Source organism: Orcinus orca, chromosome X (assembly GCF_937001465.1).
Source record: "Orcinus orca chromosome X, mOrcOrc1.1, whole genome shotgun sequence".
Taxonomy (NCBI): domain Eukaryota; kingdom Metazoa; phylum Chordata; class Mammalia; order Artiodactyla; family Delphinidae; genus Orcinus; species Orcinus orca.
The window spans coordinates 63,589,071-63,616,178 of record NC_064580.1 but is presented as its reverse complement, the minus strand read 5'-3'; the positions used below and the strand labels follow the sequence as shown (position 1 = coordinate 63,616,178).

Sequence of the window (27,108 nt, the reverse complement as noted above, 5' to 3'; positions counted from 1 at the left end):
ATTATTTGCTCACACACACAAACCTAGACACAAAATGAAAACATCCTCAGATTTTCACATGCATGGATAAGTATATGAGCGTGTCAGTATGTTCACAATCACGAATCCAATAAAACCTCTGGCAGATGAACATATGGACTCACACAGAACCCTATTTAGAGACTGATCAGCTTAGATTGTACAACCCTGTTTTCATAAGAGACATTAAAAGGCCCTGGGATCCAAGAAAGTAAAGGATGGAGGTACAAGAATATCCATCCTCAGTCAAGGAATTGCCCCGTATAAAAAAACGGGTCTGAAAGCTTATATAAGCGCCTAAGGGCTTAGAAAAGGACGTTAAGAATTTTGGACATTAAGCATTTTGCAAATGCATACATAGGCAGTATTTTAGTGAGTTCTCCCCCTCTGGGCTTCTAGCTCAAGGGGGAGATGCACCCCAGGTGTCCATTAGGCAGAGAAACAGAGCTGGCTGGCGCAGGTCCAAGAGAGGGGTTAGGAGGCTGAAGTCCTCTATCTCCAGCAGGAGCTGTAGACACAAAGAAAGGGGTCAGGGTCAGGTCACACCCATTTTCCCTCCTGGCTCTCCCCTCTTTTTTGTTCCACCCAATCAAGGCTTTGTCACCTGGACTGTATTGCACAGAACTCTTCCTTGCTGGTTTGCCCACCTCAAGTCCTGCCTCCTCCAAACCCTCCATCACAGCCACCACATTTCTTTTTGTCAAGCCCAGTGTCTCTGAATATGCTCCTCCCTAGTTCAGACATTCCCTGGCTCCTCATCACCCACAGTGGCTGATCTAACCTCCTAAGCCTGGCATGCCAGACCTCCGTGACTGGTAGCCTCTCCACCCTCATCCCCTCTGTTCCAGCAGTTCCTTCAGGGTGGCTGCTTCACTCACACTCCATACCGAATGCACCATTTTGGTCTGGTCGTGCCCAGCCTTCCCTCTCAGCCTCCCTAGGTGTCTATCTCGCCTCCAGTCCTTCCTCCCCAGGCTCATCAGTGAGATACAGCCGCAAAACACGACTTGTGAAGGCATCCATGCTCCACCTTGAGACTGGAAGCTCCCTGAAGGCAGGAACCAGATCTCCTTCTGCACTAGGCTCTTGCCACCTATGTATGTCCTTCCCAGGTCACAGCAGACTTCAGGGGTCTGGATACAAAGTCCTGGGCCGGGAATCAGGAGACCTGGTTCTTCCACTTGATATGCTGCATGCCCTAGGGTAGGTCCCTGCTACTCTTAGGGACTTGGTTTCCTTATTTCTTGACATCAGGGCACTGGACATTTGGTGTTGAGCACAATGCTCGATAAACCGATGATTCACTGAACAACCATGTACTGCCACTTCAAGAGTCAGACTGAGGAGCTTGGCTGCCTGGGCCCAAAGAGGTTCAACCCCCAACCCCCCTCCTACTCTGACTTCCCAGTCAGGCCCTGCTTAACACAACCGCCTCCCATTTCCCAACTATCCCCAACCCCATGTTCTCCTTTCAAAGACCAGGCTACCTGGTGCAACTCAGGGCTGGAGCACAGAGATGGAGCCAGAAGGGGCCTGGGAAGATTCTCTCAGAGCCAGCAGAGCCTCGGCCGCTTCCAGTTTTCGCCGCCACTCTGAGGAGGCAGAAACCGAGGCCTGGTCGGAAGCTTTGGGAGCCTGCGAAGCAAAGGATGTGAGAGAATGGGAGCTGGGAACCCACACCTCCCCCGTGCCCCTTCAGTCCCCAGCTACCCTGAGGCCTTCTGCTCTTCTCCTTCACTAAGCTTGGCCCCTGCCAGGGTTCTGGACCCCACAATTTCCCCAGAATCCGTGGCTGCAGTAGAAGGGGGTTAAGGGTGGCACAGGGCTGGAGGATCAGAGTTGAGCATCTAGGAACAAGGAAAGGAGAAGCCAGGGGATTTACCCCTCTGGCAGGCACATACTACCAGTAGAGAGAGAGGAGCAAGGATTTTGCAATATCTGCATGTGGGAGTCTGAATGCCAGCTGGCCATTAGTCGTTGTGGCTTGGACAAGTCCGTTCCCCTGCTTGGACTGTCTTCTTTTCTGTACCTTTCTTTTTCTATATCTTTCCTGAGACACTAATTCCTCCCAGCTTTTTCAAAACTCCCAAGGCAACAGTAAAGATTATGGGAAGTCAGAGGTGTCTGTGTTTTAATCTTCAAGGCACCTGGAGTGACGTGATTACTGTCCCTGTCCAAGGACTGGTTCTTGCCTCCATATTCCCCAATCAAGTTTCCCAAGGCACTTGAAGGGCCAGCTTGGCTCATCTCCAGGAACTTTTCTCTGACGGTTATTAGACTCTCGCCTGGGTGAGATGGTGGGCCTCACCATCATGGCCCCCCTTCTCAGCAGGAGCTTCTATCCCATCGATTTGTTTCATGTGGAATAACAGCCTCCAGTTGTCAAAGGCCTGCTATGTGGCAGGCCTTGTGCTAGTCCGCTTGTCAATGTTATAGGTGTAGAATATTGTCCCCTCTCAGTACACTGATAGGAAAATAGAGGCTCAGAGATGTAAAGTTACTTTTCCAAAGTCTCACAAATTGGAAATGGCAAATCTGGGAGAGCTCTGTCGTTGCCCCATAGTCTGAGATGCCACCTTCTCCTCCTCCTCCTCCTCCTCCACTTGCACCGCACTGCCTTCACTTCCTCTTTCTTGCTGCCATGGCCTTAACCAGAAGGTTGGGCACTCAATAACAAAATATACAACTAGCTCCATGGTCCTTCTCACTCTACTCACCTGCTGGGCAGGGCAGGGGGTCTGTGTGTCTTCCTGGAAAGAGAAATTGTTAGTTGCTTCTTCAAGGGTGCTGGAGTCCAGGACAGAGACAAAGATTCCGAGGCCAGACCGATCAGCAGAGCTCCTTGGGAGCTTGTCTGCAGGAGCAGAGAGCACAGGTTGGAGTCAGGGACCAAGCCGGCCATGGAAAGGAGATGTGGGCATGTTTTAGGACAACGATAGGAGCCCAGGATGTCAGAGTTGGGAAGACCTTGAAGACCAGCTAGTCCTACTCTTCATTTTGGGACTGGGGACTATGAGACCCAGAGAGAAGTATTTTTTTCCCCCAGGGTCATATGGCAAGTTGCAGTAGGGTTAGAGATGGTACCCAGGTCTTCAGGACACAGGAAGGGGTCTGGGCAGTGGCTGAGGTGGAAGCTTCCCACACTGGCCCCAGACTCCTCCCCAGGGGTTGCACAGGGGTGGGCCTCAAGCTGATGTTCTCCTTCCCAACTGTGAGAGACTGGGGACAGCTTAGGTGAGCCTTTCTCCCTGACCGTCTCCCCCCGACTCTACCTCCCACCCAATCTGAGGCCTCATCCCACTGTGGACCTTTTTGACCGCACCCCCCCCCTCAGATGTCTCCAGCCCACCAACACTTGGTAGATGATACTGATGAGGTTTTATAGTTGGGGAAGCTAAGGCCCAAGGAGTAACTTGCCCAAAGCCACATCGAAATTGGGTGGTAGGACTGGTGACAGAACTACTCATGCTCCCTACACCCAAAACTCAGACACCCTCCCTGGCCAGAGATACTCACTGGGGACTCCTGCTTGAATGGCCAACTTGTTGACATGACTGTGAGCTTTGGGAGAGGTGGTCCCACTCCTTATCAGTCCTTCAGTCAGGTGCCTCTTTCGGAGTGGCCCCTGCTCCGACTTCAAGGTACTCTCAGCAGGCAAGATGCTGCAGTGTTCCCTAAGGTGGGGGATTGCAGGTCTAAAGTCAGTCACCTTTAGAGGAGCCCACTCCCCTCCCCTTGTCAGACACCATACTCACGAGAAGAGGGCACACTTGTGACACTCGCCACCCTCGAAGAGGCAGTAGTGCTCCTGGTCCTTGACTTGGGCAGTGATGCCGTGTTTGTGGCAGCGGGCTCTGCGACGTTTAGCTCTTCTGGGGCCAGGTTCAATCCCCCATGGGGCTCCGGTCTCAAGTCCAGTGGTGGAGTCAGGGGGGCCGCAGGGCACAGCAGGCATTTCATTGGGATCCATGGTTCTAGAGCAAGGAGTGGAGGTCAGGGTGGCCACATGATCCCCTACCCACAACGTACTTCCTCTGCCCTTGGAAAGCCCCATCTGAGGCGGCTGGATTCTTCTCCACCCAGCTCACCGTTGAAATGAGATTGTACCCTCCCTTCTTACTTCGTGTAGCCTCCTTCCCAGGGCGCTCCACTCACGCATAGGCAGGTTGCAAGAAACTCTGGGCATGGGTCCTGTATATTTTCAATCCAATTACTAGTCTCTCTGCCTACCTTCACTCCACATAGACACCCTTCACAGGCATGCACATGTACTCTCACGCCCCCTTCAACAATTACTACTTCCCTTTCTCATGTATCATCTTGTATTCTGCTATGCCCAGCTATTATTCCTGGCATCCACTTCCACAATTGTCTTCCTAACCTCCGGCATTCATTCACTCCCTACTCATGATTCTATGCCCCTCTGCATTCAATTCTATTATTAGTCTCCTGTATGCCCTACATTCAATCTTCCTCTTACCTTCCATTCCGATTTTTTTTCTTGCACCCCATTGAAATCTTAATTATTCTCTTGCTCCCTCTTTAAACTGACACCCCTTTGCATCTCATGAAATCATATTCTGCTGGATCTCAAGCCCCTGTTTCAATCATTATTTTCATTAATTCCCTCAATTATTTATCAAGTAGATGTTTGTTGATCCCCCCCTAGTGAATGCCAGACCCTGATCTAGTCAAAAGCCAACTCCTCACTACACTAATTGTTCTCTTGCACCAACACACCCTCTCTGCTTTCATGCAAACCCGTGCATTCCCTCCACAGCCTCCCAACAATCTTCCATGCTCCTCTCCAAACTTCAACAATTATGCTTGGGCTTCCCTGGTGGCGCAGGGGTTGAGAGTCCGCCTGCCGATGCAGGGGACACGGGTTCGTGCCCCAGTCCGGGAAGATCCCACATGCCACGGAGCGGCTGGGCCCGTGAGCCATGGCCGCTGAGCCTGCGCATCGGGAGCCTGTGCTCCGCAACAGGAGAGGTCACAACAGTGAGAGGCCCACATACCGCAAACAAACAAACAAACAAAAAAACCAATCACGCTTGAGCACACCTTCCCCTCCTCCCGCACCCAGAGTGCACCACCTCCTCTCAGGCTGCCAGACCATTCCCTGCCACACCCACCTCAGAATCAAAGGGTGGGGCATAAGCCCTGCCCCAGGGGCCAGAGGCCAGGTGTCAGGAGGCCTCAGCAAGCGGTCGTCCGTCCCACAGGGCTTTAGCCAAGGGGGCTGGGGTTGGGTGTGGAGTGGGAGGTGGGGGTGGGGGTGGGGCAGAGTGGGATATGAGGTACCCGGCTGAGATGGAGGAGAGGAGAAGGGGTTGGGGATCCATAGCAGGAGGGAGGGAGGAAAGAAGAGGTGTGGAGAATGAGGGTCCTATTCCTGATGCCAGTCTGTGGTTACCCCAGCCTCCACCAGGTCAGAATCAATCTGCTGGGACAGGAGACCTGAAGGAAGCCTCAGCTCTCGCTCCCTTTCCCGCTCTGCCTTCAAAGGCCAATGAGCTTCCAGCTCTGCCTTTCACCTCCCACTGCTATGGCCAGCGACCAATGAGCTTCAAGCTCATCCGAAGGTCACTGACCAAAGTCCTGCCCCACTCGTCGCTTCCCTCCCAGTTCTCCTCTCGCTGGCTTTATTGGGCGGCCGGCCATTTAACTCCGGAAGTGAAGTAGAGCTTTGTGCTCTCCAAACCTTGTTTCCCGAACTGTTCTCTCTTTGGATGTGAAATACTGTACACGCATGCCTTTTAAACACACGTCCTTGGTATTCTGTAACTTACTTTTACAAAATTCAGCGTGTGTTTCTAAGGTCGCTCCGTATTCCTATGTCAGGGATTCTCAGGCAGGGGTTCGTAATTCACAGTCAGATTTTGCATCTCCAGGGAACATTTGGCACTGTCTGGAGTCATTTTGGTCTTTATTCGTGTGTCTCTGTTTCTGAATTCCCTCTTCTGTTCCACAGATAAATTGGTCTATTCCTGTGCCAGTACTACACTGTGTTAATTTTTATCTCTTGGTAAGACATTTTGATCTCTGGTAGGACAAGTCTTCACACCTTATTCATCATCTCCAGGCTTATCTTTACTATTCTTCGCCTTTTGCCCTTCCTAAATTCTAAAATATAAATGTTAGGATCAGCATGACATGTTTCCTGAAAACTCATTTGTGGTAGATTTGGATTGCATTTTCATTGAATCTGTGGATCAGTTAAGAGAGAATTGGCTATCTTTATGATATCCAGCCTTCCTAGTCACCAACATGGGATGGCTCTCTATTTTTGTGGGTCTTCTTTAATGTTGGAATCTCTCAGCTTAGTATTTAGCTTTACCTTTTGTACGTTCAGATCTTGTACATCCTTTATTGCATTTATCCCAAGAACTCTGGAATGTTGTTGCTCTGGTGCTTGATATCTGGTTACAATAACATTTTCTATCTGTATCTGATTTCTAGAATTCCACTTGGCTTTTTAAAAAATATGTTGATCTCGGGGGCTTCCCTGGTGGCGCAGTGGTTGGGAGTCCGCCTGCCAGTGCACGGGACACGGGTTCGTGCCCCGGTCTGGGAGGATCCCACCTGCTCCAGAGCGGCTGGGCCCGTGGGCCATGGCTGCTGGGCCTGCGCGTCTGGAGCCAGTGCTCCACAGCGGGAGAGGCCACAGCAGTGGGAGGGCCACGTACCAGAAAAAAAAAAAAAAAAATATATATATATATATATATATATATATATTTATATATTGATCTCAAAGTCAGCCACCATGCTAAACTCTGTGATATCTAATCATGTGCCTATAAGTGGTGCACAGTTTTCTGTGAATCTATGAGTAACAGAAGTAAGGTAATCAACTTACAAGTTTCTTACTGGCTGGCTAGGACATCCACTACAAGGTAAAAATAGAGACTGCAAAATTGGGCATCTTTGGGTTATTCCTAATATTAAACAGAATGATGCCAACATTTCCATATTAAAATGGGCTTGCTGTGTTTCATTGTTTGCTTTAATTCTTCAATTCTTTCTCTGTTTCTCCTTCCTTTCTTTCTTTCCTTCCTTCTCTCTTTTGTTTCTTCCGTTCTCTCTCTCTTTTCTCATTCTTTCTTTCTTTCCCTTTATCAGATTAAGGAATATCCCTTGTATTTCTAGCTTAATAAGATTGTCTTAAAAATCATGACTAGATATAGGATTATACTTTTTTGGCCTCCACTGAAATGATCAAGACTCTAATCATTTAATCTGTTAACACAGTGAGGGTTATTTATAAGATTTTTTTTTTCGAAATCTTTAGTGAAGTACACATCTTAGTGAGTTTCCAAAAACTAAACATAAACATCCAGTTAGCACCTGGAGCAAACAGCAGAATATATTAGCAACACACAAACCTCTCTCATGCCCCCTTCCATCTATAGTTTTTCTAATGTTAAACCAGATTTGCTCTCCTAGGATAGATGTAACTTAGTTATGGCGTATCATCTTTTGTGTACACTGGTGGGCTCAGTTTGCTAAAGTTTTGCTTAGAATTTTTTGTGTCTTCGGTTCACGAGGAAGATTGACTTGATGTTTCATTCCTCATAGCATCTTTGCTGGTTCCAGGGTCAAGGTTTTCTAGTCTCATAGACTAAGTTGGGCAAAAGTCCCTCTTTGCTATCCTCTGGCAGTGTTCACGTAAGATTAGGATTATCTGTCTTGAAACTCTTTATTTATTTTTTAACATCTTTATTGGACTATAATTGCATTACAATGTTGTGTTAGTTTCTTCTGTATAACAAAGTGAATCAGCTATATGTATGCATATATCCCCATATCCCCTCCCTCTTGCATCACCCTCCCAACCTCCTATCCCACCCCTCTAGTTGGTCACAAAGCACCGAGCTAATCTCCCTGTGCCAGGCAACTGCATCCCACTAGCTATCTACTTTACACTTGGTAGTGCATATATGTCAATGCTATTCTCTCACTTCGTCCCAGCTTACCCTTCCTCCGCCCTGTATCCTCAAGTCCATTCTCTATGCCTGCGTCTTTATTCCTGTCCTGCCCCTGGGTTCATCAGAACAATTTTTTAACATCTTTATTGGAGTGTAATTGCTTTACAATGGTGTGTTAGTTTCTTCTGTATAACAAAGTGAATCAGCTATATGTACACATATATCCCCATATCCCCTCCCTCTGGCATCTCCCTCCCACCCTCCCTATCCCAGCCCTCTAGGTGGTCACAAAGCAGCGAGCTAATCTCCCTGTGCTATGCAGCTGATTCCCACTTGCTATCTAGTTTACATTTGGTAGTGTATATACGTCAATGGTACTCTCTCACTTCGTCCCAGCTTACCCTTGCCCCTCCCTGGGTCCTGAAGTCCATTCTCTACGTGTGCGCCCTTATCCCCGTCCTGTCCCTAGTTCTTCACAACCATTTTTCTTTTTTTTTTAGATTCCATACATATGTGTTAGCATATGGTATTTCTTTTTCTCTTTCTGACTTACTTCACTCTGTATGACAGACTCTAGGTCCATCCACCTCACTACAAATAACTCAATTTTGTTTCTTTTTATGGCTGAGTAATATTCCATTGTATATAGGTGCCACATGTCCTTTATCCATGTATCTGTCGATGGACATTTAGGTTGCTTCCATATCCTGGCTATTGTATATAGAGCTGCGATGAACATTGTGGTACATGACACTTTTTTTTTTTTTAACATCTTTAGTGGAGTATAATTGCCTTACAAGGGTGTGTTAGTTTCTGCTTTATAACAAAGTGAATCAGTCATACATATACATATGCCCCCATATCTCTTCCCTCTTGCATATCCCTCCCTCCCACCTTCCCTATCCCAGACCTCTAGGTGGTCACAAAGCACCGAGCTGATCTCCCTGTGCTATGCGGCTGATTCCCACTAGCTATCTAGTTTACATTTGGTAGTGTATATATGTCAATGGTACTCTTCCACCTCGCCACAGCTTACCCTTGCCCCTCCCTGGGTCCTGAAGTCCATTCTCTACATGTGCGTCTTTATCCCCGTCCTGTCGCTAGTTCTTCAGAACCATTTTTCTTTTTTTTAGATTCCATATATATGTGTTAGCATATGGTATTTGTTTTTCTCTTTCTGACTTATTTCCTTCTGTATGACAGACTCTAGGTCCATCCACCTTAGTACAAATAACTCAACTTCTTTCCTTCTATGGCTGAGTAATATTCCATTGTATATAGGTGCCACATGTTCTTTATCCATGTATCTGTCGATGGACATTTAGGTTGCTTCTGTGTCCTGGCTATTGTAAATAGAGCTGCAATGAATATTGTGCTACATGTCTCTTTCTTTCTTTTTTAACATCTTTAGTGGAGTATAATTGCTTTACAAGGGTGTGTTACTTTCTGCTTCGTAACAAAGTGAATCTGTTATACATATACATATGTCCCCATATCTCTGCCCTCTTGCATCTCCCTCCCTCCCACCATCCCTATCCCGGCCCTCTACGTGGTCACAAAGCACCGAGCTGATCTCCCTGTGCTATGTGGTTGCTTCCCACTAGCAATCGGTTTTACATTTGGTAGTGTAGATATGTACATGCCACTCTCTTACTTTGTCCCAGCTTACCCTTCCCCCTCCCTGTGTCCTCAAGTTCATTTTCTAGTAGGTCTGCGTCTTTATTCCTGTCCAGCCCCTAGGTTCTTCATGACCATTTTTTTTTTTAGATTCCATATATATGTGTTAGCATACGGTATTTGTTTTTCTCTTACTCACTTACTTCACTCTGTATGACAGACTCTAGGTCCATCTACCTCAGTACAAATGATTCAATTTTGTTTCTTTTTATGGCCGAGTAATATTCCATTGTATATATGTGCCACAACTTTTTTATCCATTCATCTGTTGATGGACACATACGTTGCTTCCATCTCCTGGCTATTGTAAATAGAGCTGCAATGAACATTATTGTGCATGACTCTTTTTGAATTATGGTTTTCTCAGGGTATACACCAAGTAGTGGGATTGCTGGGTCATGTGGTAGTTCTATTTTTAGTTCTTTAAGGAACCTCCTTAGTGGCTGTATCAATTTACATTCCCACCAACAGTGCAAGAAGTTTGCCTTTTCTCCACACCAGCTCCAGCATTTATTGTTTGTAGATATTTTAATGATGGCCCTTCTGACTGGTGTGAGGTGATACCTCAATGTAGTTTTGATTTGCATTTCTATAATGATTAGTGATGTTGAGCATTCTTTCATGTGTTTGTTGGCAAGCTGTATATCTTCTTTGGAGAAATGTCTATTTAAGTCTTCTGCCCATTTATGGATTGGGTTGGGTTTTTTTTTTTTCTCATATTAAGCTGCATGAGCTGCTTGTAAATTTTGGAGATTAATCCTTTCTCAGTTGCTTCATTTGCAAATATTTTCTCCTAATCGAAGCATTGTCTTCTCATCTGGGTTATGGCTTCCTTTGCTGTGCAAAAGCATTTAAGTTGCATTGGGTCTCATTTGTTTATATTTGTTTTTCATTTCCATTTCTCTAGGAGGTGGGTCAAAAAGGATCTCGCTGTGATTTGTGTCATAGAGTGTTCTGCCTATGTTTTCCTCTAAGAGTTTTATAGTTTCTGGCCTTCAATCCATTTTCAGTTTATTTTTGTGTATGGTGTTAGGAAGTGTTCTAATTTCATTCTTTTACATGTAGCTGTCCGGTTTTCCCAGCACCACTTATTGAAGAGGCTGTCTTTTCTCCATTGTATATTCTGGCCTCCTTTATCAAAAATAAGTTGGCCGTAGGTGTGTGGGTTTCTCTCTGGGTTTTCTATCCTGTTCCTTTGATCTATATTTCTGTTTTTGTGCCAGTACCATACTGCCTTGATTACTGTAGCTCTGTAGTGTATTCTGAAATCCAGCAGCCTGATTCCTCCAGCTCCATTTTTGTTTCTCAAGATTGCTTTGGCTATTCGGGGTCTTTTGTGCTTCCATAGAAATTGTGAATTTTTTTGTTCTAGTTCTGTGAAAAATGCCATTGGTAGTTTAATAGGTTTTGCATTAAAGCTGTAGATTGCTTTGGGTAGTATAGTCATTTTCACAATGTTGATTCTTCCAATCCAAGAACATGGTATATCTCTCCATCTGTTTGTATCGTGTTTAATTACTTTCATCAGTGTCTTATAGTTTTCTGCATACAGTTCTTTTTTCTCCTCAGGTAGGTTTATTCCTACGTATTTTATTATTTTTGTTGCATTGGTAAGTGAGTGTGTTTCCTTAATTTCTTTTTCAGATTTTTCATTGTTATTGTATAGTAATGCAAGAGATCTCTGTGCATTAATACTGTATCCTGCTGCTTCACCGAATCCATTGATTAGCTCCCCTAGTACTCTGGTAGCATCTTTAGGATTCTGTATGTATAGTATCATGTCATCTGCAAGCAGTGATAGTTTTTCTTCTTTTCCAATTTGGATTCCTTTGATTTCTTTTTCTTCTCTGATTGCCATGGCCCAAACTTCCAAAACTACGTTTAATAAGAGTGGTGAGAGTGGGCAATCTTGTCTTGCTCCTGATCTTAGAGGAAATGGTTTCAGTTTTCCACCATTGAGAACGATGCTGGCGGTGGGTTTTTCAAATATGGCCATTATTATGTTGAGGTAGGTTCCCTCTATGTCTACTTTCTGGAGAGTTTTTATCATAAATGGGTGTTGAATTTTGTCAAAAGTTTTTTCTGCATGTATTGAGATCTTCATATGGTTTTTCTCCTTCAATTTGTTAACATGGTGTGTCACATTGATTTGCGTATATTGAAGAATCCTTGCATTCCTGGGTAAACCCCACTTGATCATGGTGCATGATCCTTTTAATGTGCCTTTGGATTCTGTTTGCTAGTACTTTTTTTGAGGATTTTTGCATCTATGTTCATCAGTGATATTGTCCCCTACTTTTCTTTTTTTTGTGACATCTTTGTCTGGCTTTGGTATCAGGGTGATGGTGGCCTCGTAGAATGAGTTTGGGAGTGGTCCTCCCTCTGCTATAGTATGGAAGAGCTTGAGAATCATAGGTGTTAGCTCCTCTCTAAATGTTTCATAGAATGGAACTTTTAATTAAAACTTGACCATTCAACAGCTAGGATGCTTGTTTGATTTACTTAAAAAATGGTACTGTGGGTGATGTCAAACATATACCATTAGAGTTTGTATACAAACTTATAATCTCCAAGTTCATGACAGTAGATCGGTGGTCCTGGAACATGAGCTTGCATCAGAATCACCCAGAGGGTTTGCTAAAGCACAGGTTGCTGAGCTCTGCATCTGTAGTCTCAGATTGAAAATTCTGGGGTGAGACACAGAGTTTCCTTTTCTGACTAGCTCCCTGGTGATGCAGATGCTTCTGGAAGGGAACTACACTTTGAGAACCATTGTACAAGAGAGAAGAGCAAAGGAGCCCTCCAATTATCCATCACCCAACCGCAACCATCAATAACTCAGAGCCAATCTCAATTCACATATATCTTATCCCCTACCCCTCTCCCAGATTATTTTCAAGAAAGCATCAGAAATCATCTTATTTTATTGGGAACTGTTTCAATGCATAGCTCTAAAATATGAGCAATCCATTTTCCTCAACTTTTCATTTTGAAAATGCACCAGGTTGAAGAGTGAACATTCTTTTACTCAGATTCTTATTATCCCATTGCTTTCTCTCTTTTTTTCTTCTTTTTTGCTTAACCACTTAACAGTTGCAAACATTCCATCCAATTACTTCAGAATGTATCTCCTAAGTAATAGGATATTCTCCCGTCTAACCACAGTACTATTATCAGGTCGAAGGGATTTACCAATGACATGATAATATTATCGAAGTCCATGTACAGTCCATATTCAAATTTCCCCAATTGTCCCAATAATACCCTTTTGAGAATCAACAGTTCAATCAAGTATCATACATTGCTTTCAACTGTCATGTCTCTTTAGTATCCTGTGGTCCCGAACAGTCCCTCAACTTAAATCTTCCATGACAATGACATTGTCCAAGAGCCTCAGCTTGTTTGCTTGTAAAGTGTCCGCAATATGTGTTTGCCTGATATTTTCCTCTTGTTTAGATTTATGTCTTTAGGTTTAATATTCTTGGCAAGAATAAGCAGTCTGTGGCATTATATTTTGATACCATGTGGGTATCCTGTTCTCCAAAACCATTCTCAGCTCTTGGCCTTAATTTTCTTTCAGGGTTCTAGGTCCGGTTTGATTATATTACTTTGGTGGTTGAAAACATGGTGATTCTCTATTTCTAGCATTCCTTTCTGTTTTTATTAGTGGGCATTTTGCTGTAAAGATGAGCATCCCAGCCTCCCAACCCCCTCCCTTATTGTTGTCGCTGCGTATTGCTGTGCTTGCAGCAACAAAAAAGATGAAAACCTGTTTATTTGTTGTGTTCAAAGAAATATGAAGAAAACAAAGTGAACAATATTAAGAGAAATGTAAGCAATTATAAGATGAATTTGACAAGAATTTCCTCTAACAGTGCAAACAGAATGACAAAATCTGTTGCCTGAAATTGGAATTAACTGTTCAGCAACAACTAAAAACAGTTTTTAACAATTATTAAGAGAACCTGAGGTTATAAATTTGGCCAGTTATAAAGTAGCTTGGATCTTGGGCGTGCGCACACACACACACATGCCCTCTCTCTCACACACACATGCACTCTCTCTCTCACACACACAGACATTTTAAATGGAGATATAGTAAAAATTAAATAAATAAATAAATACATTATTATTACAGTTACAGAATGTATGCTAGAGAATAGTGAAACCATATACAACATTTTACGGAAAGCACAAGATCTGCAACTAAGCCCATATAATACAGGACCTTTGCAACAATATGAAAGAGTAATTGATTCAAAACATGAAAAAAAATTCAAATACCTTATGTTTCAAATACCTTCTCATGAGTCACGAGACATGAGACATTGGCCAATTAATACTTTAGGTTTTCTCCAAGGACTTTCCAATTTGCAGAGATATGATTGTAGCCTACAAATCTGAACTTGTGGCGTAGAGCCCAGGGAATCATTTCTATCACTTAGAAAAGAATTTGAGCAAACCACAAAAAAAAAATTCCCCCAAAATAGTGTCTGTATGAAGGACAGCAATCCAGCGTCCAATTTTTCTCTTTTTTTTCTTTCCAATGTATGATACATGCGGAGAACATAGGTACTTAGGTTTCTAAAGTAGACTATATCATGAATATAGTTATTGAAGTCATTCAGTAAATGCAGTGCATCATTGTAGGTTTATTTTGTCAGTCTCACTAGAGGTTTGTAACTTTTACTGATCTTTTCAAAGAACCATATATTTGTTTCATTGATTGTCTCTATTGTTTTTCTGTTTTCAATTTCATTGATCACTGGACTTATCTTTAGTATCCCCTTCCTTCTGTTTGTTTTGGATTTACTTTGCTCTTCTTCTTCTAGCTTCCTGAGGTGAGAACTTAGATTACTGACTTGATACTTTTCCTTTTCCTTAATGTACGCCCTTAATGATGTAAATTTCCCTTCCAGCAACGCTTTAGCTTCATCCCACACATTTGGATATGTTTTGTAATCATTTCCATTCAGTTCAATTCACTTCTTGATGTGCTGGATCAAGTGGCCTCCTTACCACTGAGTGGTAGTGAACGTCCTGAAATCATCCCAGGAGGGATGGGGAGGGGTGCTGTCCTACTACCTAGTGGAGGTATATATAATTTCAGAATCTCCACGTGATTGGTTTCCACTGACATGTGGGGAAGGGGAAGGGTGGTCCCTGTTTCCTCCAGTACAATGTGAAATTCTTGGCTCCCCACTGGACCTTTGCTGGCTTGAGGGGTGACCAGGCCAAAATGTGCTTTTTTTTTTTTTTTTTTAACCCCGTACCGTTTGGCTGGTGTAGAGCAGTTACGGTCAAAACCTTTTCTGAAAACAAATACCGTATGCTAACACATATATATGGAATTTAAAAAAAAATAAAGGTCAGAAGAACCTAGGGGCAAGACAGGAATAAAGATGCAGACCTACTAGAGAATGGACTTGAGGATACGGGGAGGGGGAGGGGTAAGCTGGGGCAAAGTGAGAGAGTGGCATGGACATATATACACTACCAAACGTAAACTGGATAGCTAGTGGGAAGCAGCCACATAGCACAGGGAGATCAGCTCGGTGCTTTGTGACCACCTAGAGGGGTGGGATAGGGAGGTTGGGAGGGAGGGAGATGCCAGAGGGAGGAGATATGGGAACATATGTATATGTATAACTGATTCACTTTGTTATAAAGCAGAAACTACCACACCATTGTAAAGCAATTATACTCCAATAAAGATGTTAAAAAAATTAAATATAGCTTTGAGTTTAATACATCTATCTTTGATTAAAAATTATAATCACAAGAAACAAGCAGTTCTCTCTGAGTATCCATTTGAAAATACACAGAACAAACAAACATGTGGCTTGAAAAAATAGAAAATAACATTCAGAAGATTCCCAGATAAATCAGGAATAATTAAACGAACTTCATCATAGGTAAAACCCAAATTTTGTGTTGGTATGATAGTTTCCTGGGGATAGTGTTCAGTCCCTAATTTTGGATGTTTTTCCAAATTTCTAAGGTATATCTGCTTTGTTGAGTTAATATTCAGAAATATACACTTCATCTTCAAAATAAAAATGATTATGCCTGTAAAAGCTGCTAACGTGGCAATCAGGAAGTCCAGTAAATGTGGCAGATTGGTCATTTGGTAAACTCACTAATTTTAGGAGAGACGCAAATTTTGTGGTCACCCAGCATCACAAAACTTAACAGGGAAAATTCTGAACAAAGGGGCTCTCTCTGTCTCTCTGCGCCACTCTTCATCTGTGAAAATGCATGGAAGGAGGAGCTCACTGTTGGCCAAATGAGACAAATGGATTCTGAACCTCTTACTGTGGGTCACTCTTGTAGATTTTGTGTGTTTATGGCCTTTCAGACGTTGATCAATAGTAATGAGAGCTAATATTTCGGGTAGGCATTAGCTCTTTGCTATTTAGTGTAGATAACGCAGTAAATGCTTTGCAAACATTGTCCCATTTAATCCCTACAACCCCCCTATTATTATCCTCAGTTTGGCCAATTGGGAATCTTAGGCTGAGAGAGACTAAGTACTTTGCCCAAAGTCACACAGCTAAGAAGTGGTAGAGCCAAGTTTCAAATTAAAAATTGCCTCTCTTAAATATTATGGTGTCATTTGGGGGCTCCTGGCAACTTTCCAGACATATTTATCGAAGGCACCAGAATATCTTGAGAAGTCAAGCCCTGAACAAACTGGCTGTGAATAAATTAGCAGGCATCTCCTGCAGTTCAAGGGGCTTTACAGGCCCACATACTGTATGTAAACTCGGGTTTTAGGCTGCCATTGAGGATCTTTGATCAATGACCAAGCGATATTTGTTGGATAGGCAGAGATTGATTCGAAAGGAGAAAGATGGAGCTATATTTCCACACCATAGTGTGAAGAGTGGTCTCTTGTGTCCCTCCTACTTTTTACCCCAAATTCTATCAGTAACCAAAAGGGTTGTGGGCTGCATCAATATGAAAACAAGCCATTTCAGTGGAAAATACTAACTGGGTGCTATGGAATTATGAAAACCAAGACTGGTTGTTCAAACGAATCTCTGTTTCTAACTCTTCATATGGGAGACAGCTGCAGCTCCACCCCCGCCCCCCCCCCCCATCTGCACTCTTACTCCCTTGAAGCTCTCAGCTTCCTGAAGTGACTAGAGGTGAAATTAGTTGTGACCTGGAGGTATTAGTCAGGCTAGCTGCCAAATATCTAGGTGAAAACCTGGCTATATTTAAGCCATGGCGGCCAAAAATACTCCCCATTAAACCGAACTAGGAGAAAATTTGGTGACCAGACACTGGTTTGGCAATCATTATGCCTCAAAGGTTCCACTTAAAGTGAATCTATTTGAGAGTGACAACTTTGAGAGCAAAGATGGTGTCTTATACACCTTTGCTTAGTGCTCCTGTTGTGGTCCCTTTCACATGGTTGGTGACCCAAAAAGTTATTCTTTGGGAGACATGTAAGTACAAGCACAGTTTACTGCCCAGCAACAAGAACCCTAATAGACAAGCACAGTGAAAGATTGTACAGGAAGTCAGCCAAAATGGCAGAAGAAGGACCTCTGAAAATTCTCTCCTCCCTTAAAGCAATGAGAAAACTGGCAAAAATGTTCAGAATCAATGTTTTCAGAGCTCTAGAAATTCACCAAAAGTATGCAACAACCACAGGTATATTTATTCTACAAAAACAGCTGAATCTCAGTAGGAAGAGTGAGCCAGGTGGCATTTCAACTAATCCTGTTCTCATGCCCCTCTATCCAACTCTGTGGTAGCTTTGAATACTAACAGCCTGCAATCACGGTGAAAACCGGCCACCTGGCAGCCACCAGAGGGAGCAGAAATGGCACGGGCCTCCTGCAAAGCCTCATTCCCAGAGAACTGTCATTATTTGACCTGTCTGGTCGTTCCCTGGAAGACCCCACTTGGGTGGCTGTCTCTGACTCAGAGCTTACCCAGTTTGAAATTCCTTTTCCCTGAGGGCATTTGTCAAAAACATTTAGAGCCACAAACAGAACCCAACAATATGTTAAAGGAATCATACACCATGATCAAGTGAGATTTATCCCAGGTGGGCAAGGATTTTTCAATATCCACAAATCAATCAATGTGATACACCACATTAACAAACTAAAGAATATAAACCACACGGTCATCTCAAAAGTTGCAGAAAAAGCTTCTGATAAAATTCGACACCCATTTATGATCAAAATTCTCCAGAAAGTGGGCATAGAGAGAACATACCTCAACATAATAAAGGCCATTTATGACAAACCCACAGCTAACATCATACTCAATGGTGAAAAGCTGAAAGCATTCCCTCTAAGATCAGGAACAAGACAAGGCTGCCCACTCTCACCACTTTTATCCAACATAGTTTTAGAAGTCCTAGCCACAGCAATCATAAAAGAAAAAAAGAAATAAAAGAAATTCAAATTGGAAAGGAAGAAATAAAACTGCCAATGTCTGCAGATGACTTGATGCTATACATAGAAAACCCTAAAGACACCACCACAAAACATCTAGAGCTTCTCAATGAATTTGGTAAAGTTTTAGGATGCAATTAATATACAGAAATCTGTTGCATTTCTGTATACTAACAATAAAGTATCAGAAAGAGAAATTAAGGAAACAATCCCATTCACCATCGCAACAAGAAGAATAAAATACCTCGGAATAAACCTAACTAAGGCGGTAAAAGACCTGTACTCCAAGAACTATAAGACGCTAATGAAAGAAATTGAAGACAACACAAACAGATGGAAAGGTACAACGTGTTCTTGGACTGGAAGAATCAATATTGTTAAATTGACCATACTACCCGAGGCAGTCTACAGATTCAACACAATCCCTATCAAAATACCAATGGCAGGGCTTCCCTGGTGGCGCAGTGGTTGAGAGTCCGCCTGCCGATGCAGGGGACACGGGTTCGTGCCCCGCTCCGGGAAGATCCCACATGCCATGGAACGGCTGGGCCCGTGAGCCATGGCCGCTTAGCCTGCGTGTCTAGAGCCTGTGCTCCGCAATGGGAGAGGCCACAACAGTGAGAGTTCCGCGTACCGCATAAAAAAAAAAAAAAAAAAAACCAATGGCATTTCTCACAGAACTAGGACACAAAAAATTTTCATTTGTAAGAAAACACAAAAGACCCTGAAGAGTCAAAACAATTTGAGGGAGAAAAAAAAAAAAACATTTAGAGGCAATTAATTATCATTGCAGCTGCCTGAGGCAGTGGGCCACACTTGGGGCAAACAATAGGAGAACCAAAATCTTATAAGGGAAACCTAGGTAATGAGATGTCCATAGGGACTTTGTAAAGCTATGACATATCCTTAGGAAACTTGGAGGCCTGGTACCTTCCCAGGATGATGGCCAGCTCTGGAAAGACCCAAAAACAAGGAGAAATGAAAGCTAAAACAGAACTGACAAATAGCAGGCAGAGTTTTGAAGCCATACACACAGTCCTCCTTGGCAAAGACTGGGAAATTTAGCAGTTCCAGCCAATTGAAGACATTTCTGTGCAATCATTTGGTAACCACCAAACTAACCAAGTGGTGAATTTGGTAACCACACACAACAGAGGATACAGAAGTCCAGAAAAGCCACTAAAAAATCAAATGACAGCAAGAATACCCACAACAAACAGCAACAACAAAACCTGGAAAGGAGGCAGTATCTGAATTCCAGAGTTGCCACATTCTATCATTGAAAATGTCCAGCTTTCCACCAAAACGTATCAGACATGCAAAGAAGCAGAAAAGTGTGGGAGATACACATGGATGTCCAGACATTGGACTTACTAGAAAGAGACTTTAGATCAGCTATTGTAAACTTGTTCAAACATCTAATGGAAGCCATGTCTTATGAATTAAAGGTAAGCATGAGAACGATGGCTCATCAAATAGAGAATATCATCAAAGAGATAGAAATCGTTTTAAAAATACCAACTAGAAATTCCGGAGCTCAAAAATATATTAACTGCAATGAAAAATTCACTAAAGAGTCTCTACAGAAATTAGAACTGGTATGATGAAACAAAATCATCAAGCATGAAATTTAGAGGCAATTGAGATTGTGCACTCTGAGGAAAAGAAAGAAAAATGAATGAAGAAAAATGAACAGAGCCTCAGAGGCCTTGTAGGGCATGATTAAGCACACCATCTTATGCATAATGAGAGTCCCTGGAGGAGAGAAGAGGAGAAAAATGGGAAGAAAGAATAAGGGGAAAACATGGCCCCCAACTCCCCAAATTTGATTGAAATTATTAATCTAGGAAACAAAAGGCTCTGAAACGCCATGGAGGATAAACTCAAGGAGATCTGTACCTAGAACCAGCTTATTCAAGCTGATGACAGTCAAGGACAATGAAAGAATGTTGAAAGCAAGGAGACAAGCAGCTCATCACATACAAGGGATTAACAGCTGACTTCTCATCAGAAACTTTGGGGAACAGAAGACAGCGGGAAGTCACCTTCAAAGTGCTGAAAGAAAAAATCCCATCAACCAAGAATATTCTATCCAACAGAACTCTCTCTTCAAAAACGAAGGGAAGATAAAGCCATTCTCAGACAAAGAAAAGCTGAGTGAATATATTGCTAGCAGACCTGCCCTACAAGAACTACTAAGCGGAAATCCCCAAAAGGTACTAGAGAGTGACTTGAATCCACCTGAAGAAACAAAGAGCATCACTAAATGTAACTAAGCGGGCATTTATAAAAGACAGCATCAGTGTATTGTTGTTTGTAACTCTTTTCTACCTTTGTCTGGTTTAGAAGAGAAGTGCACAAAGCAATGATTATAAACCAATCTGGATGGGCTTAAAGTTAAGGTGTAAAGATGCAATTTGGGGGACAATAATAGTACAAAGGAGCTGGTGGGTCCAGAGGTATACAGGACCAAAGTTTTTGTATAATATTAAAATTAAGTTGGTATTATTCTGAGTTAGATTCTTTTAAGTTAAGACCTTAATTGTCAACTATGAGCTCACCACTAAGAAAATAATTCAAAAACAATAAGAGGATGAAAATGGTATGTCAGAAAACATCTATTCAACACAAAATGGCACCTCAATGGTAAGAGAGAGGAACATAAAGACACGAGGGAAAAAAACAAAAATGGTTGACATAAATCCCACCTTAACAGTAATCACATTAAGTGTAACTAGAATGAACACTAAAACGTAAAGCAGATATTGGCAGAATGTCATACAGATAGAAAGCAGAATGGTCGTTGCCAGGGGCTGGGGGGAGAGGGGAGGAATGGAGAGTTAGTGTTAAATGGGAACAGAGCTTCGTTTAGGGAAAATGAAGATGTTCTGGAGATGAATATGGTGATCGTTACACAACAGTGTGAATATACTTAATGACACAGAACTCTATGCCTAAAAATGGTTAAATGTTAAATTTTATGTTATGTTTTATTTTATTTTTTTTCCTTATAAAAAGGAAAAAACTGGAGAGACATCCCCTGCCCATTGATTGGGAAACTTAATATTGTTAATATGGCAATACACCCCAAACTGATCTACAGATTCAACGCAATCTCCAAAAAAATCTCAGCTGACTTCTTTGAAGAAATAAATAAGCTGATCTCAAAATTCACACGGAAATTGAAGCGTCCAAGAATAGCCAAAGCAATCTTGAAAAAGAATATTAAGTTGGACGGCTCACACTTTCCAATTTCGAATCTTGCTACAAAGCTCCAGCAATCAAGAGAGTGTGGGTTTGGCATAACGGTAGTTATATAGAGTAATGGAATGGAATTGAAAACCCATCAATTAACTTTCACATTTATAGTCAATTGCTTTTTCAAACAGGATGGCAAGATAATTCTATGGGTTAAGGAAGGGTGTTTTCAACAAATGATGCTGGGACAACTGGATATCCACAAGCAAAATAATGAAATTGGACCCAATCCTTATTTCACTCCATATACAAAAATTAATTCAAAATGGGTTATAGACCTAAATATAAACACTAAAAATATAGAACTCTTAGAAGAAAGCATAGCAGTAAATCTTCCTGACATTGGATTAGGGAATGGCCTCTTAGATATAATACCAAAAGCCCAAGGAACAAAAGGAAAACTGATTTATTGGACTTGGTCAAATCTTAAACTTTATTTGATGCAAATCATACCATCAAAAATGTTGAAAGAGCACCTACAGAATGGGAAAAAGTGTTGGAAAATCATGTAACTTATAAGGGACTTATATCTGGATGCTATAAATTAGTTTTAAAAACCAATAATAAGATCATCTATACCATTTTTCTAGATTCCACATATACGGGTTAATATGCAATATTTGTTTTTCTCTTTCTGACTTACTTCACTCTGTATGACACTCTCTAGGTCCATCCACGTCTCTACAAATGACCCAATTTCGTTCCTTTTAATGGCTGAGTGATATTCCATTGTATATATGTACCACATCTTCTTTATCCATTCATCTGTCGGTGGACATTTAGGTTGCTTCCACGTCCGGGCTATTGTAAATAATGCTGCAGTGAACATTGGGGTGCATGTGTCCTTTTGAATTATGTTTTTCTCAGGGTATATTCCCAGTAGTGGGATTGCTGGGTTATAGGATGGTTCTATTTTTAGATTTTTAAGGAACCTCCATACTGTTTTCCATAGTGGCTGTATCAGTTTACATTCCCACCAACAGGGCAAATGGGTTCCCTTTTCTCCACACCCTCTCCAGCATTTATTGTGTTTGTAGATTTTTTTGATGATGGCCATTCTGACCACTGTGAGGTGATACCTCACTGTAGCTTTGATTTGCATTTCCCTAATAATTAGTGATACTGAGCATCTTTTCATGTGTCGCTTGGCTATCTGTAGTCTCCTTTGGAGAAATGTCTATTTAGGTCTTCTGCCCATTTTTGGTTTGGGTTGTTTGTTTTTTTGATATTGAGCTACATGAGTTGCTTGTATATTTTGGAGATGAATCCTTTGTCAGTTGCTTCATTTGCAAATATTTTCTCCCATTCTGAGGGTTGTCTTTTCATCTTGTTTATGGTTTCCTTTGCTGTGCAAAAGCTTTTAAGTTTCATTAGGTCCCATTTGTTTAGTTTTGTTTTTATTTCCATTACTCTAGGAGGTGGGTCAAAAAAGATCTTGCTGTGATTTATGGCAAAGAGTGTTCTCCCTATGTTTTCCTCTAAGAGCCTTATAGTGTCTGGCCTTACATTTAGGTCTTTAATCCATTTTGAGTTTATTTTTATGTGTGGTGTTAGGGAGTGTCCTAATTTCATTGTTTTATGAGTAGCTGTCCAGTTTTCCCAGCACCACTTATTGAAGAATCTGTCTTTTCTCCATTGTATATTCTTGCCTCCTTTGTCATAGATTAGGTGACCATAGGTGGGTGGGTTTATCTCTGGGCTTTAAATGTATGAATACTAAGGGGGAAAGTGGGGGTGGGAGGAATTGGGAGATTGGGATTGACACGTATACACTACTGATGCTATATATAAAATAGACAACGGATGGGAACATTACTGTATAACACAGGAGATGGTACTTAATGTACTGTGGTCACCTGAATGGGAAGGAAATCCCCAAAAGAGGGGATATATGTATACGTATAGCTGATTCATTTTGCCATACAGGAGAAACTAACACAACATTGTAAAGCAACTATACTCCAATAAAAATTAATTTAAAAAACAATAATAAAATATTAACCTTATTGAGAAATGGGCAAAAGATGTGTTTCTTCCCAAAAGATAGAGAAATGGCCAATAAGATCATGAAAATTGGCTCAATACAATTTAAAATTCCGTAGGGAAATTCAAATAAAAAGCACAACGAGATACAACTTCGCAGCCATCTAGATGGCTATTATTTTATAAGGTGTGTGTGGGGGGGAAGGGAGAGCGGGAGTATGGGAAGAAGGAAGAAAGAAAAACAGAAGACAAGATTGTTGACAAAATGTGGAAAATGGGAACCCTTGGGCATTACTGGTAGGGCTGTAGCTGCTGTGGAAGACCATATGGTGGTTCCCCAGAAAATTAGGTTTGGGATTACCATATGATTCAGCAATTACACTTCTAGGAATTGCAAAAAGGGGCTCAATCAGATAAGGTGAAAAATCCCAGGTGTTCATCAGCAATGAAAGGATAAGCAAAATGTGGTATATACACACAATGCAATATTACTGAGGCTTAAAAAGAAATGAAATTCTGATACATGCCACAACATGGATGAACGTTGAAGACGTTGTGCTGGATGAAATAAACCAGGTACAAAATGACAATTATCTTATGACTTCACTTATATGAGGTAAGTAGAGTAGTCAGATTCATAGAGATAGAAAGTAGAATGGTGACTGCCAGGGTCTGGTGGGAGAGAGGCATGGAGAATTATTGTTTAATAGGTACAGGGTTTCAGGTTGGGGTGATGAAAAGTTCTGGTTGTGGATGATGGGGATGATTGCACATCCATGTGAATGTACTTAATGTCATTGCATTTTATACTTAGCATGGTTAAAATGGTAAATTTTATGTATGTTATGTATATTTTACCACAATAAAAATATAGAAAGAAAGAAAGACTCAGTCTCATGGAAAATTACTTTGCCCTGCCAGGAAATTTCTTAGGTATCGAAGGCAAAATTTTCATTAGGAATATAGGTAGGGATTTACTAATGATAGTGTATGCATTTATAATCTTTAAAATTGAATTTGTATTTCAAAATTTTCCCAAAAAGAAAACTTCAGTTCTACATGGATACACTGATGAACAAGATCACACATTTAAAAGAAAAAATAGTGACAGCCCGACAGAACTTTTCCAGAAAATACAGGAGGAACTCTTGCCTATACATTTTATGAGGGCAGCATTACTTTCACACAAAAAATAGAAAAAGACACTACAAGGGGAAAAAAGCACCACAGACCAATATCCTTGATGAATATACATGTAAAACTACCTAATAAAATCTTAGAAATATGAATCCAGTGATATATAAGAAGTATAATCCATGACCAAGCAGATTTATCCTAGGAATGCAAGGTCATTTTAACATTAAAAAGTGCATCGATGTATTTTTTGTCATATTAAGGGAATGAAAGAAAAAATGATTATCACAATATAAGACAGAAAAGTCATTTGATAATATAAAACATCCATTCATGATTAAAACAAACAAAAAACTGATAACTTAAGAACAGAAGGGAACATACTTAACCAGATAAAGTGCTTCTACCAAACACCTGCTGTTGGCATCATACTTAATGGTGAAAGACTGAATGCTTCTCCCATAAGATTAGGAATGTACCAGAATGTCCACTCTCACCATGTCTATTCAATATTATACTTGTGGCCCTGGTTGATGAGTTAAGGCAAGAAAAAGAAATACAAGGCATACAGATAGAAAAGGAAGAAGTAAAAAATGATCTTCATTTTCAAAAGGCATTATAATCTACATAGAAAATATTTAGTAGTCTACGAAAATCAAAAATCATCTCCCAGATCAGATAAGCAATTTCACAAGGTCACAGGACAGAAATTCAATATTAAAAAAGTCCTATTTCAATAGAGTAGGAACAGATAATTGGAGATGAAGAAAAAAATTTTAATGTCACTAACAATAGCACTAAAATGAATGAAATACCTACTAAGAAGTTTAACGTGATATGTGCAAGACTTGTATGCAGGTAACTATAAAATATTGCTGAGAGAAATTAAAGAAGACCCAAATAAATGGAGATATACTATGTTCATGGGTCAGAAGACTCCAAAAGGTTTAAGATGTCAAGTCTCTTATAATTCCTCTATACATTTGCCATAATCATAAGTAAAATGAAAAGCTATTTCTAAAACTTATATGGAAATGCAAGGGACATAACAATAGCCAAAGCCATTTGGATAAGAACAAAGATGGAGGACTTACACTACCAAATTCCCTGACTTAATGTAAAGGTATAGTAGTCATGACAGTGTGGTATTACCATAAAAATAGACGTATGGATCAACTGATAAAATAGAAAGCCTAGAAATAGATGTACACAAAAATATGGTCAGTTGATTTGTGACGCAGGTGCTAAGATAATTAAATTAACTGATAATTAACTAATAGAGCTGGAGAAAGTGGATCTCCATATGGAAACCGCAAACAAACGTGAATACCTCACACTATATGCAAAAAAAAAACCCCTCAAAATAAATAATAGAAAACCTGCAAGAAAATATGGGAGAAAACTTCCGTGTTGTGAGGTTAGGCAAAGATATCTTAGGTAGAACATCCATTCAAAAACTATGAATCATAAAGGAAAACAACCAATGGACCGTTAACAAAGTTAAAACAAAACCCGAAAACTTTTGCTTCTCTAAGTCCAGGGTTCAGTATCTCTGTGTGGCACCACATTTTACTCCTATACTGGAACCTCATGACTGACCTTGACTTCTACTTAACCCCTAGAAGAGAAAACTGGGTCTACTTATTTTCAGTTGCAAAAACGTACTTTATTGTCTTGAGCATCTGCTTGCAAAGCTCCCCCCTTTCTCTATTTCCTGGCCAACTTCTTTCCTCACTAATTTCAGGCATGTCTTCTCTGGGGAATCTCCAAGACTCTATTCCAACACTCGAGGCGGGGTGGCTGTCCCTCTTCCATCCTCCCATAGCCATATAAACTTCCTTCTGTCTCTCTCTATTGTAATCATCCTTTTTTTTTTTTTTGGCTTCTTTCCCACGGAATGACTTGAAGCAGCAACAAAACCTCATCTGCTTTTATAACCTCAGGCCATGGCCCGTGATAGACTCCTAGAGAGACAATCAGTCCTGTATCCTCACATGTATATAAGAGGTGCCTCCCTAAGCAACATTATTATTTCAAAAACCAAGTAAAGACCCTTAGGCCACCTACTTCCACTCTTCCTTCCAGGTACTGTTTGCAGAGAGCTCCCTTGAAGTCAGTGGAGCAGAGCCTCATAGTTCTGGGTGATAAACAGGGGGCAAAACTAAGCAGCTTCTGTTGAAACCCAAGCGTCAAAGATGGAATCTCATATAACAGGACTAGGTAACAAGGAGCTCTCACCTCAGTTGTTCTGATTTCAACTTAGCCCAGCCCAGGTCCTTCCCCTCCGTCCCTCACATTTTTCAAGCCCTCCAGTCCCCAAGCCACCTGTCCACTACCCATCAGATGCTGACGGTCTCACAGTCAGCATCTCATATAACCCACTGAGAGGTAAACCTCTGCTGTCGATTTGGACTGTGGATACCATCACCCAGCTCACCCTCCTTGCTTTGATAACCCATTTAGACCCATACACCTCCCCAGGGCTTTAACGTACACAATCCTATGTATCTAAACGTGGGGAGGGTCCACACGAACACCCCTGTCTATGGCATCCCCACCAAAAGACGACTCACCATCTGCCGGAACACTTCTGCTTTATATGTTCAGCAATCAGAAACCTGGCTTAAGCCTGCTGGGAGGTTCAGAGGAAAGAAGAAAAAAAGAGACAGAGAGAGGGGAAGGGTGGGAGTAAG

The 27,108-nt window shown here is 41.6% G+C and overlaps 1 protein-coding gene across 1 annotated transcript; it reads right to left on the bottom strand.

Moving 5' to 3' along the window:
* Window positions 1–27,045, bottom strand: DMRTC1B (DMRT like family C1B). The gene is given in 6 exon segments (XM_049705161.1): window positions 1–526; window positions 1,506–1,653; window positions 2,736–2,872; window positions 3,535–3,692; window positions 3,774–3,992; window positions 26,989–27,045. Coding segments are annotated over 5 exon segments (771 nt in total). The 5' UTR covers window positions 3,989–3,992; window positions 26,989–27,045; the 3' UTR covers window positions 1–413.
* Window positions 27,046–27,108: the final 63 nt, after the last annotated feature.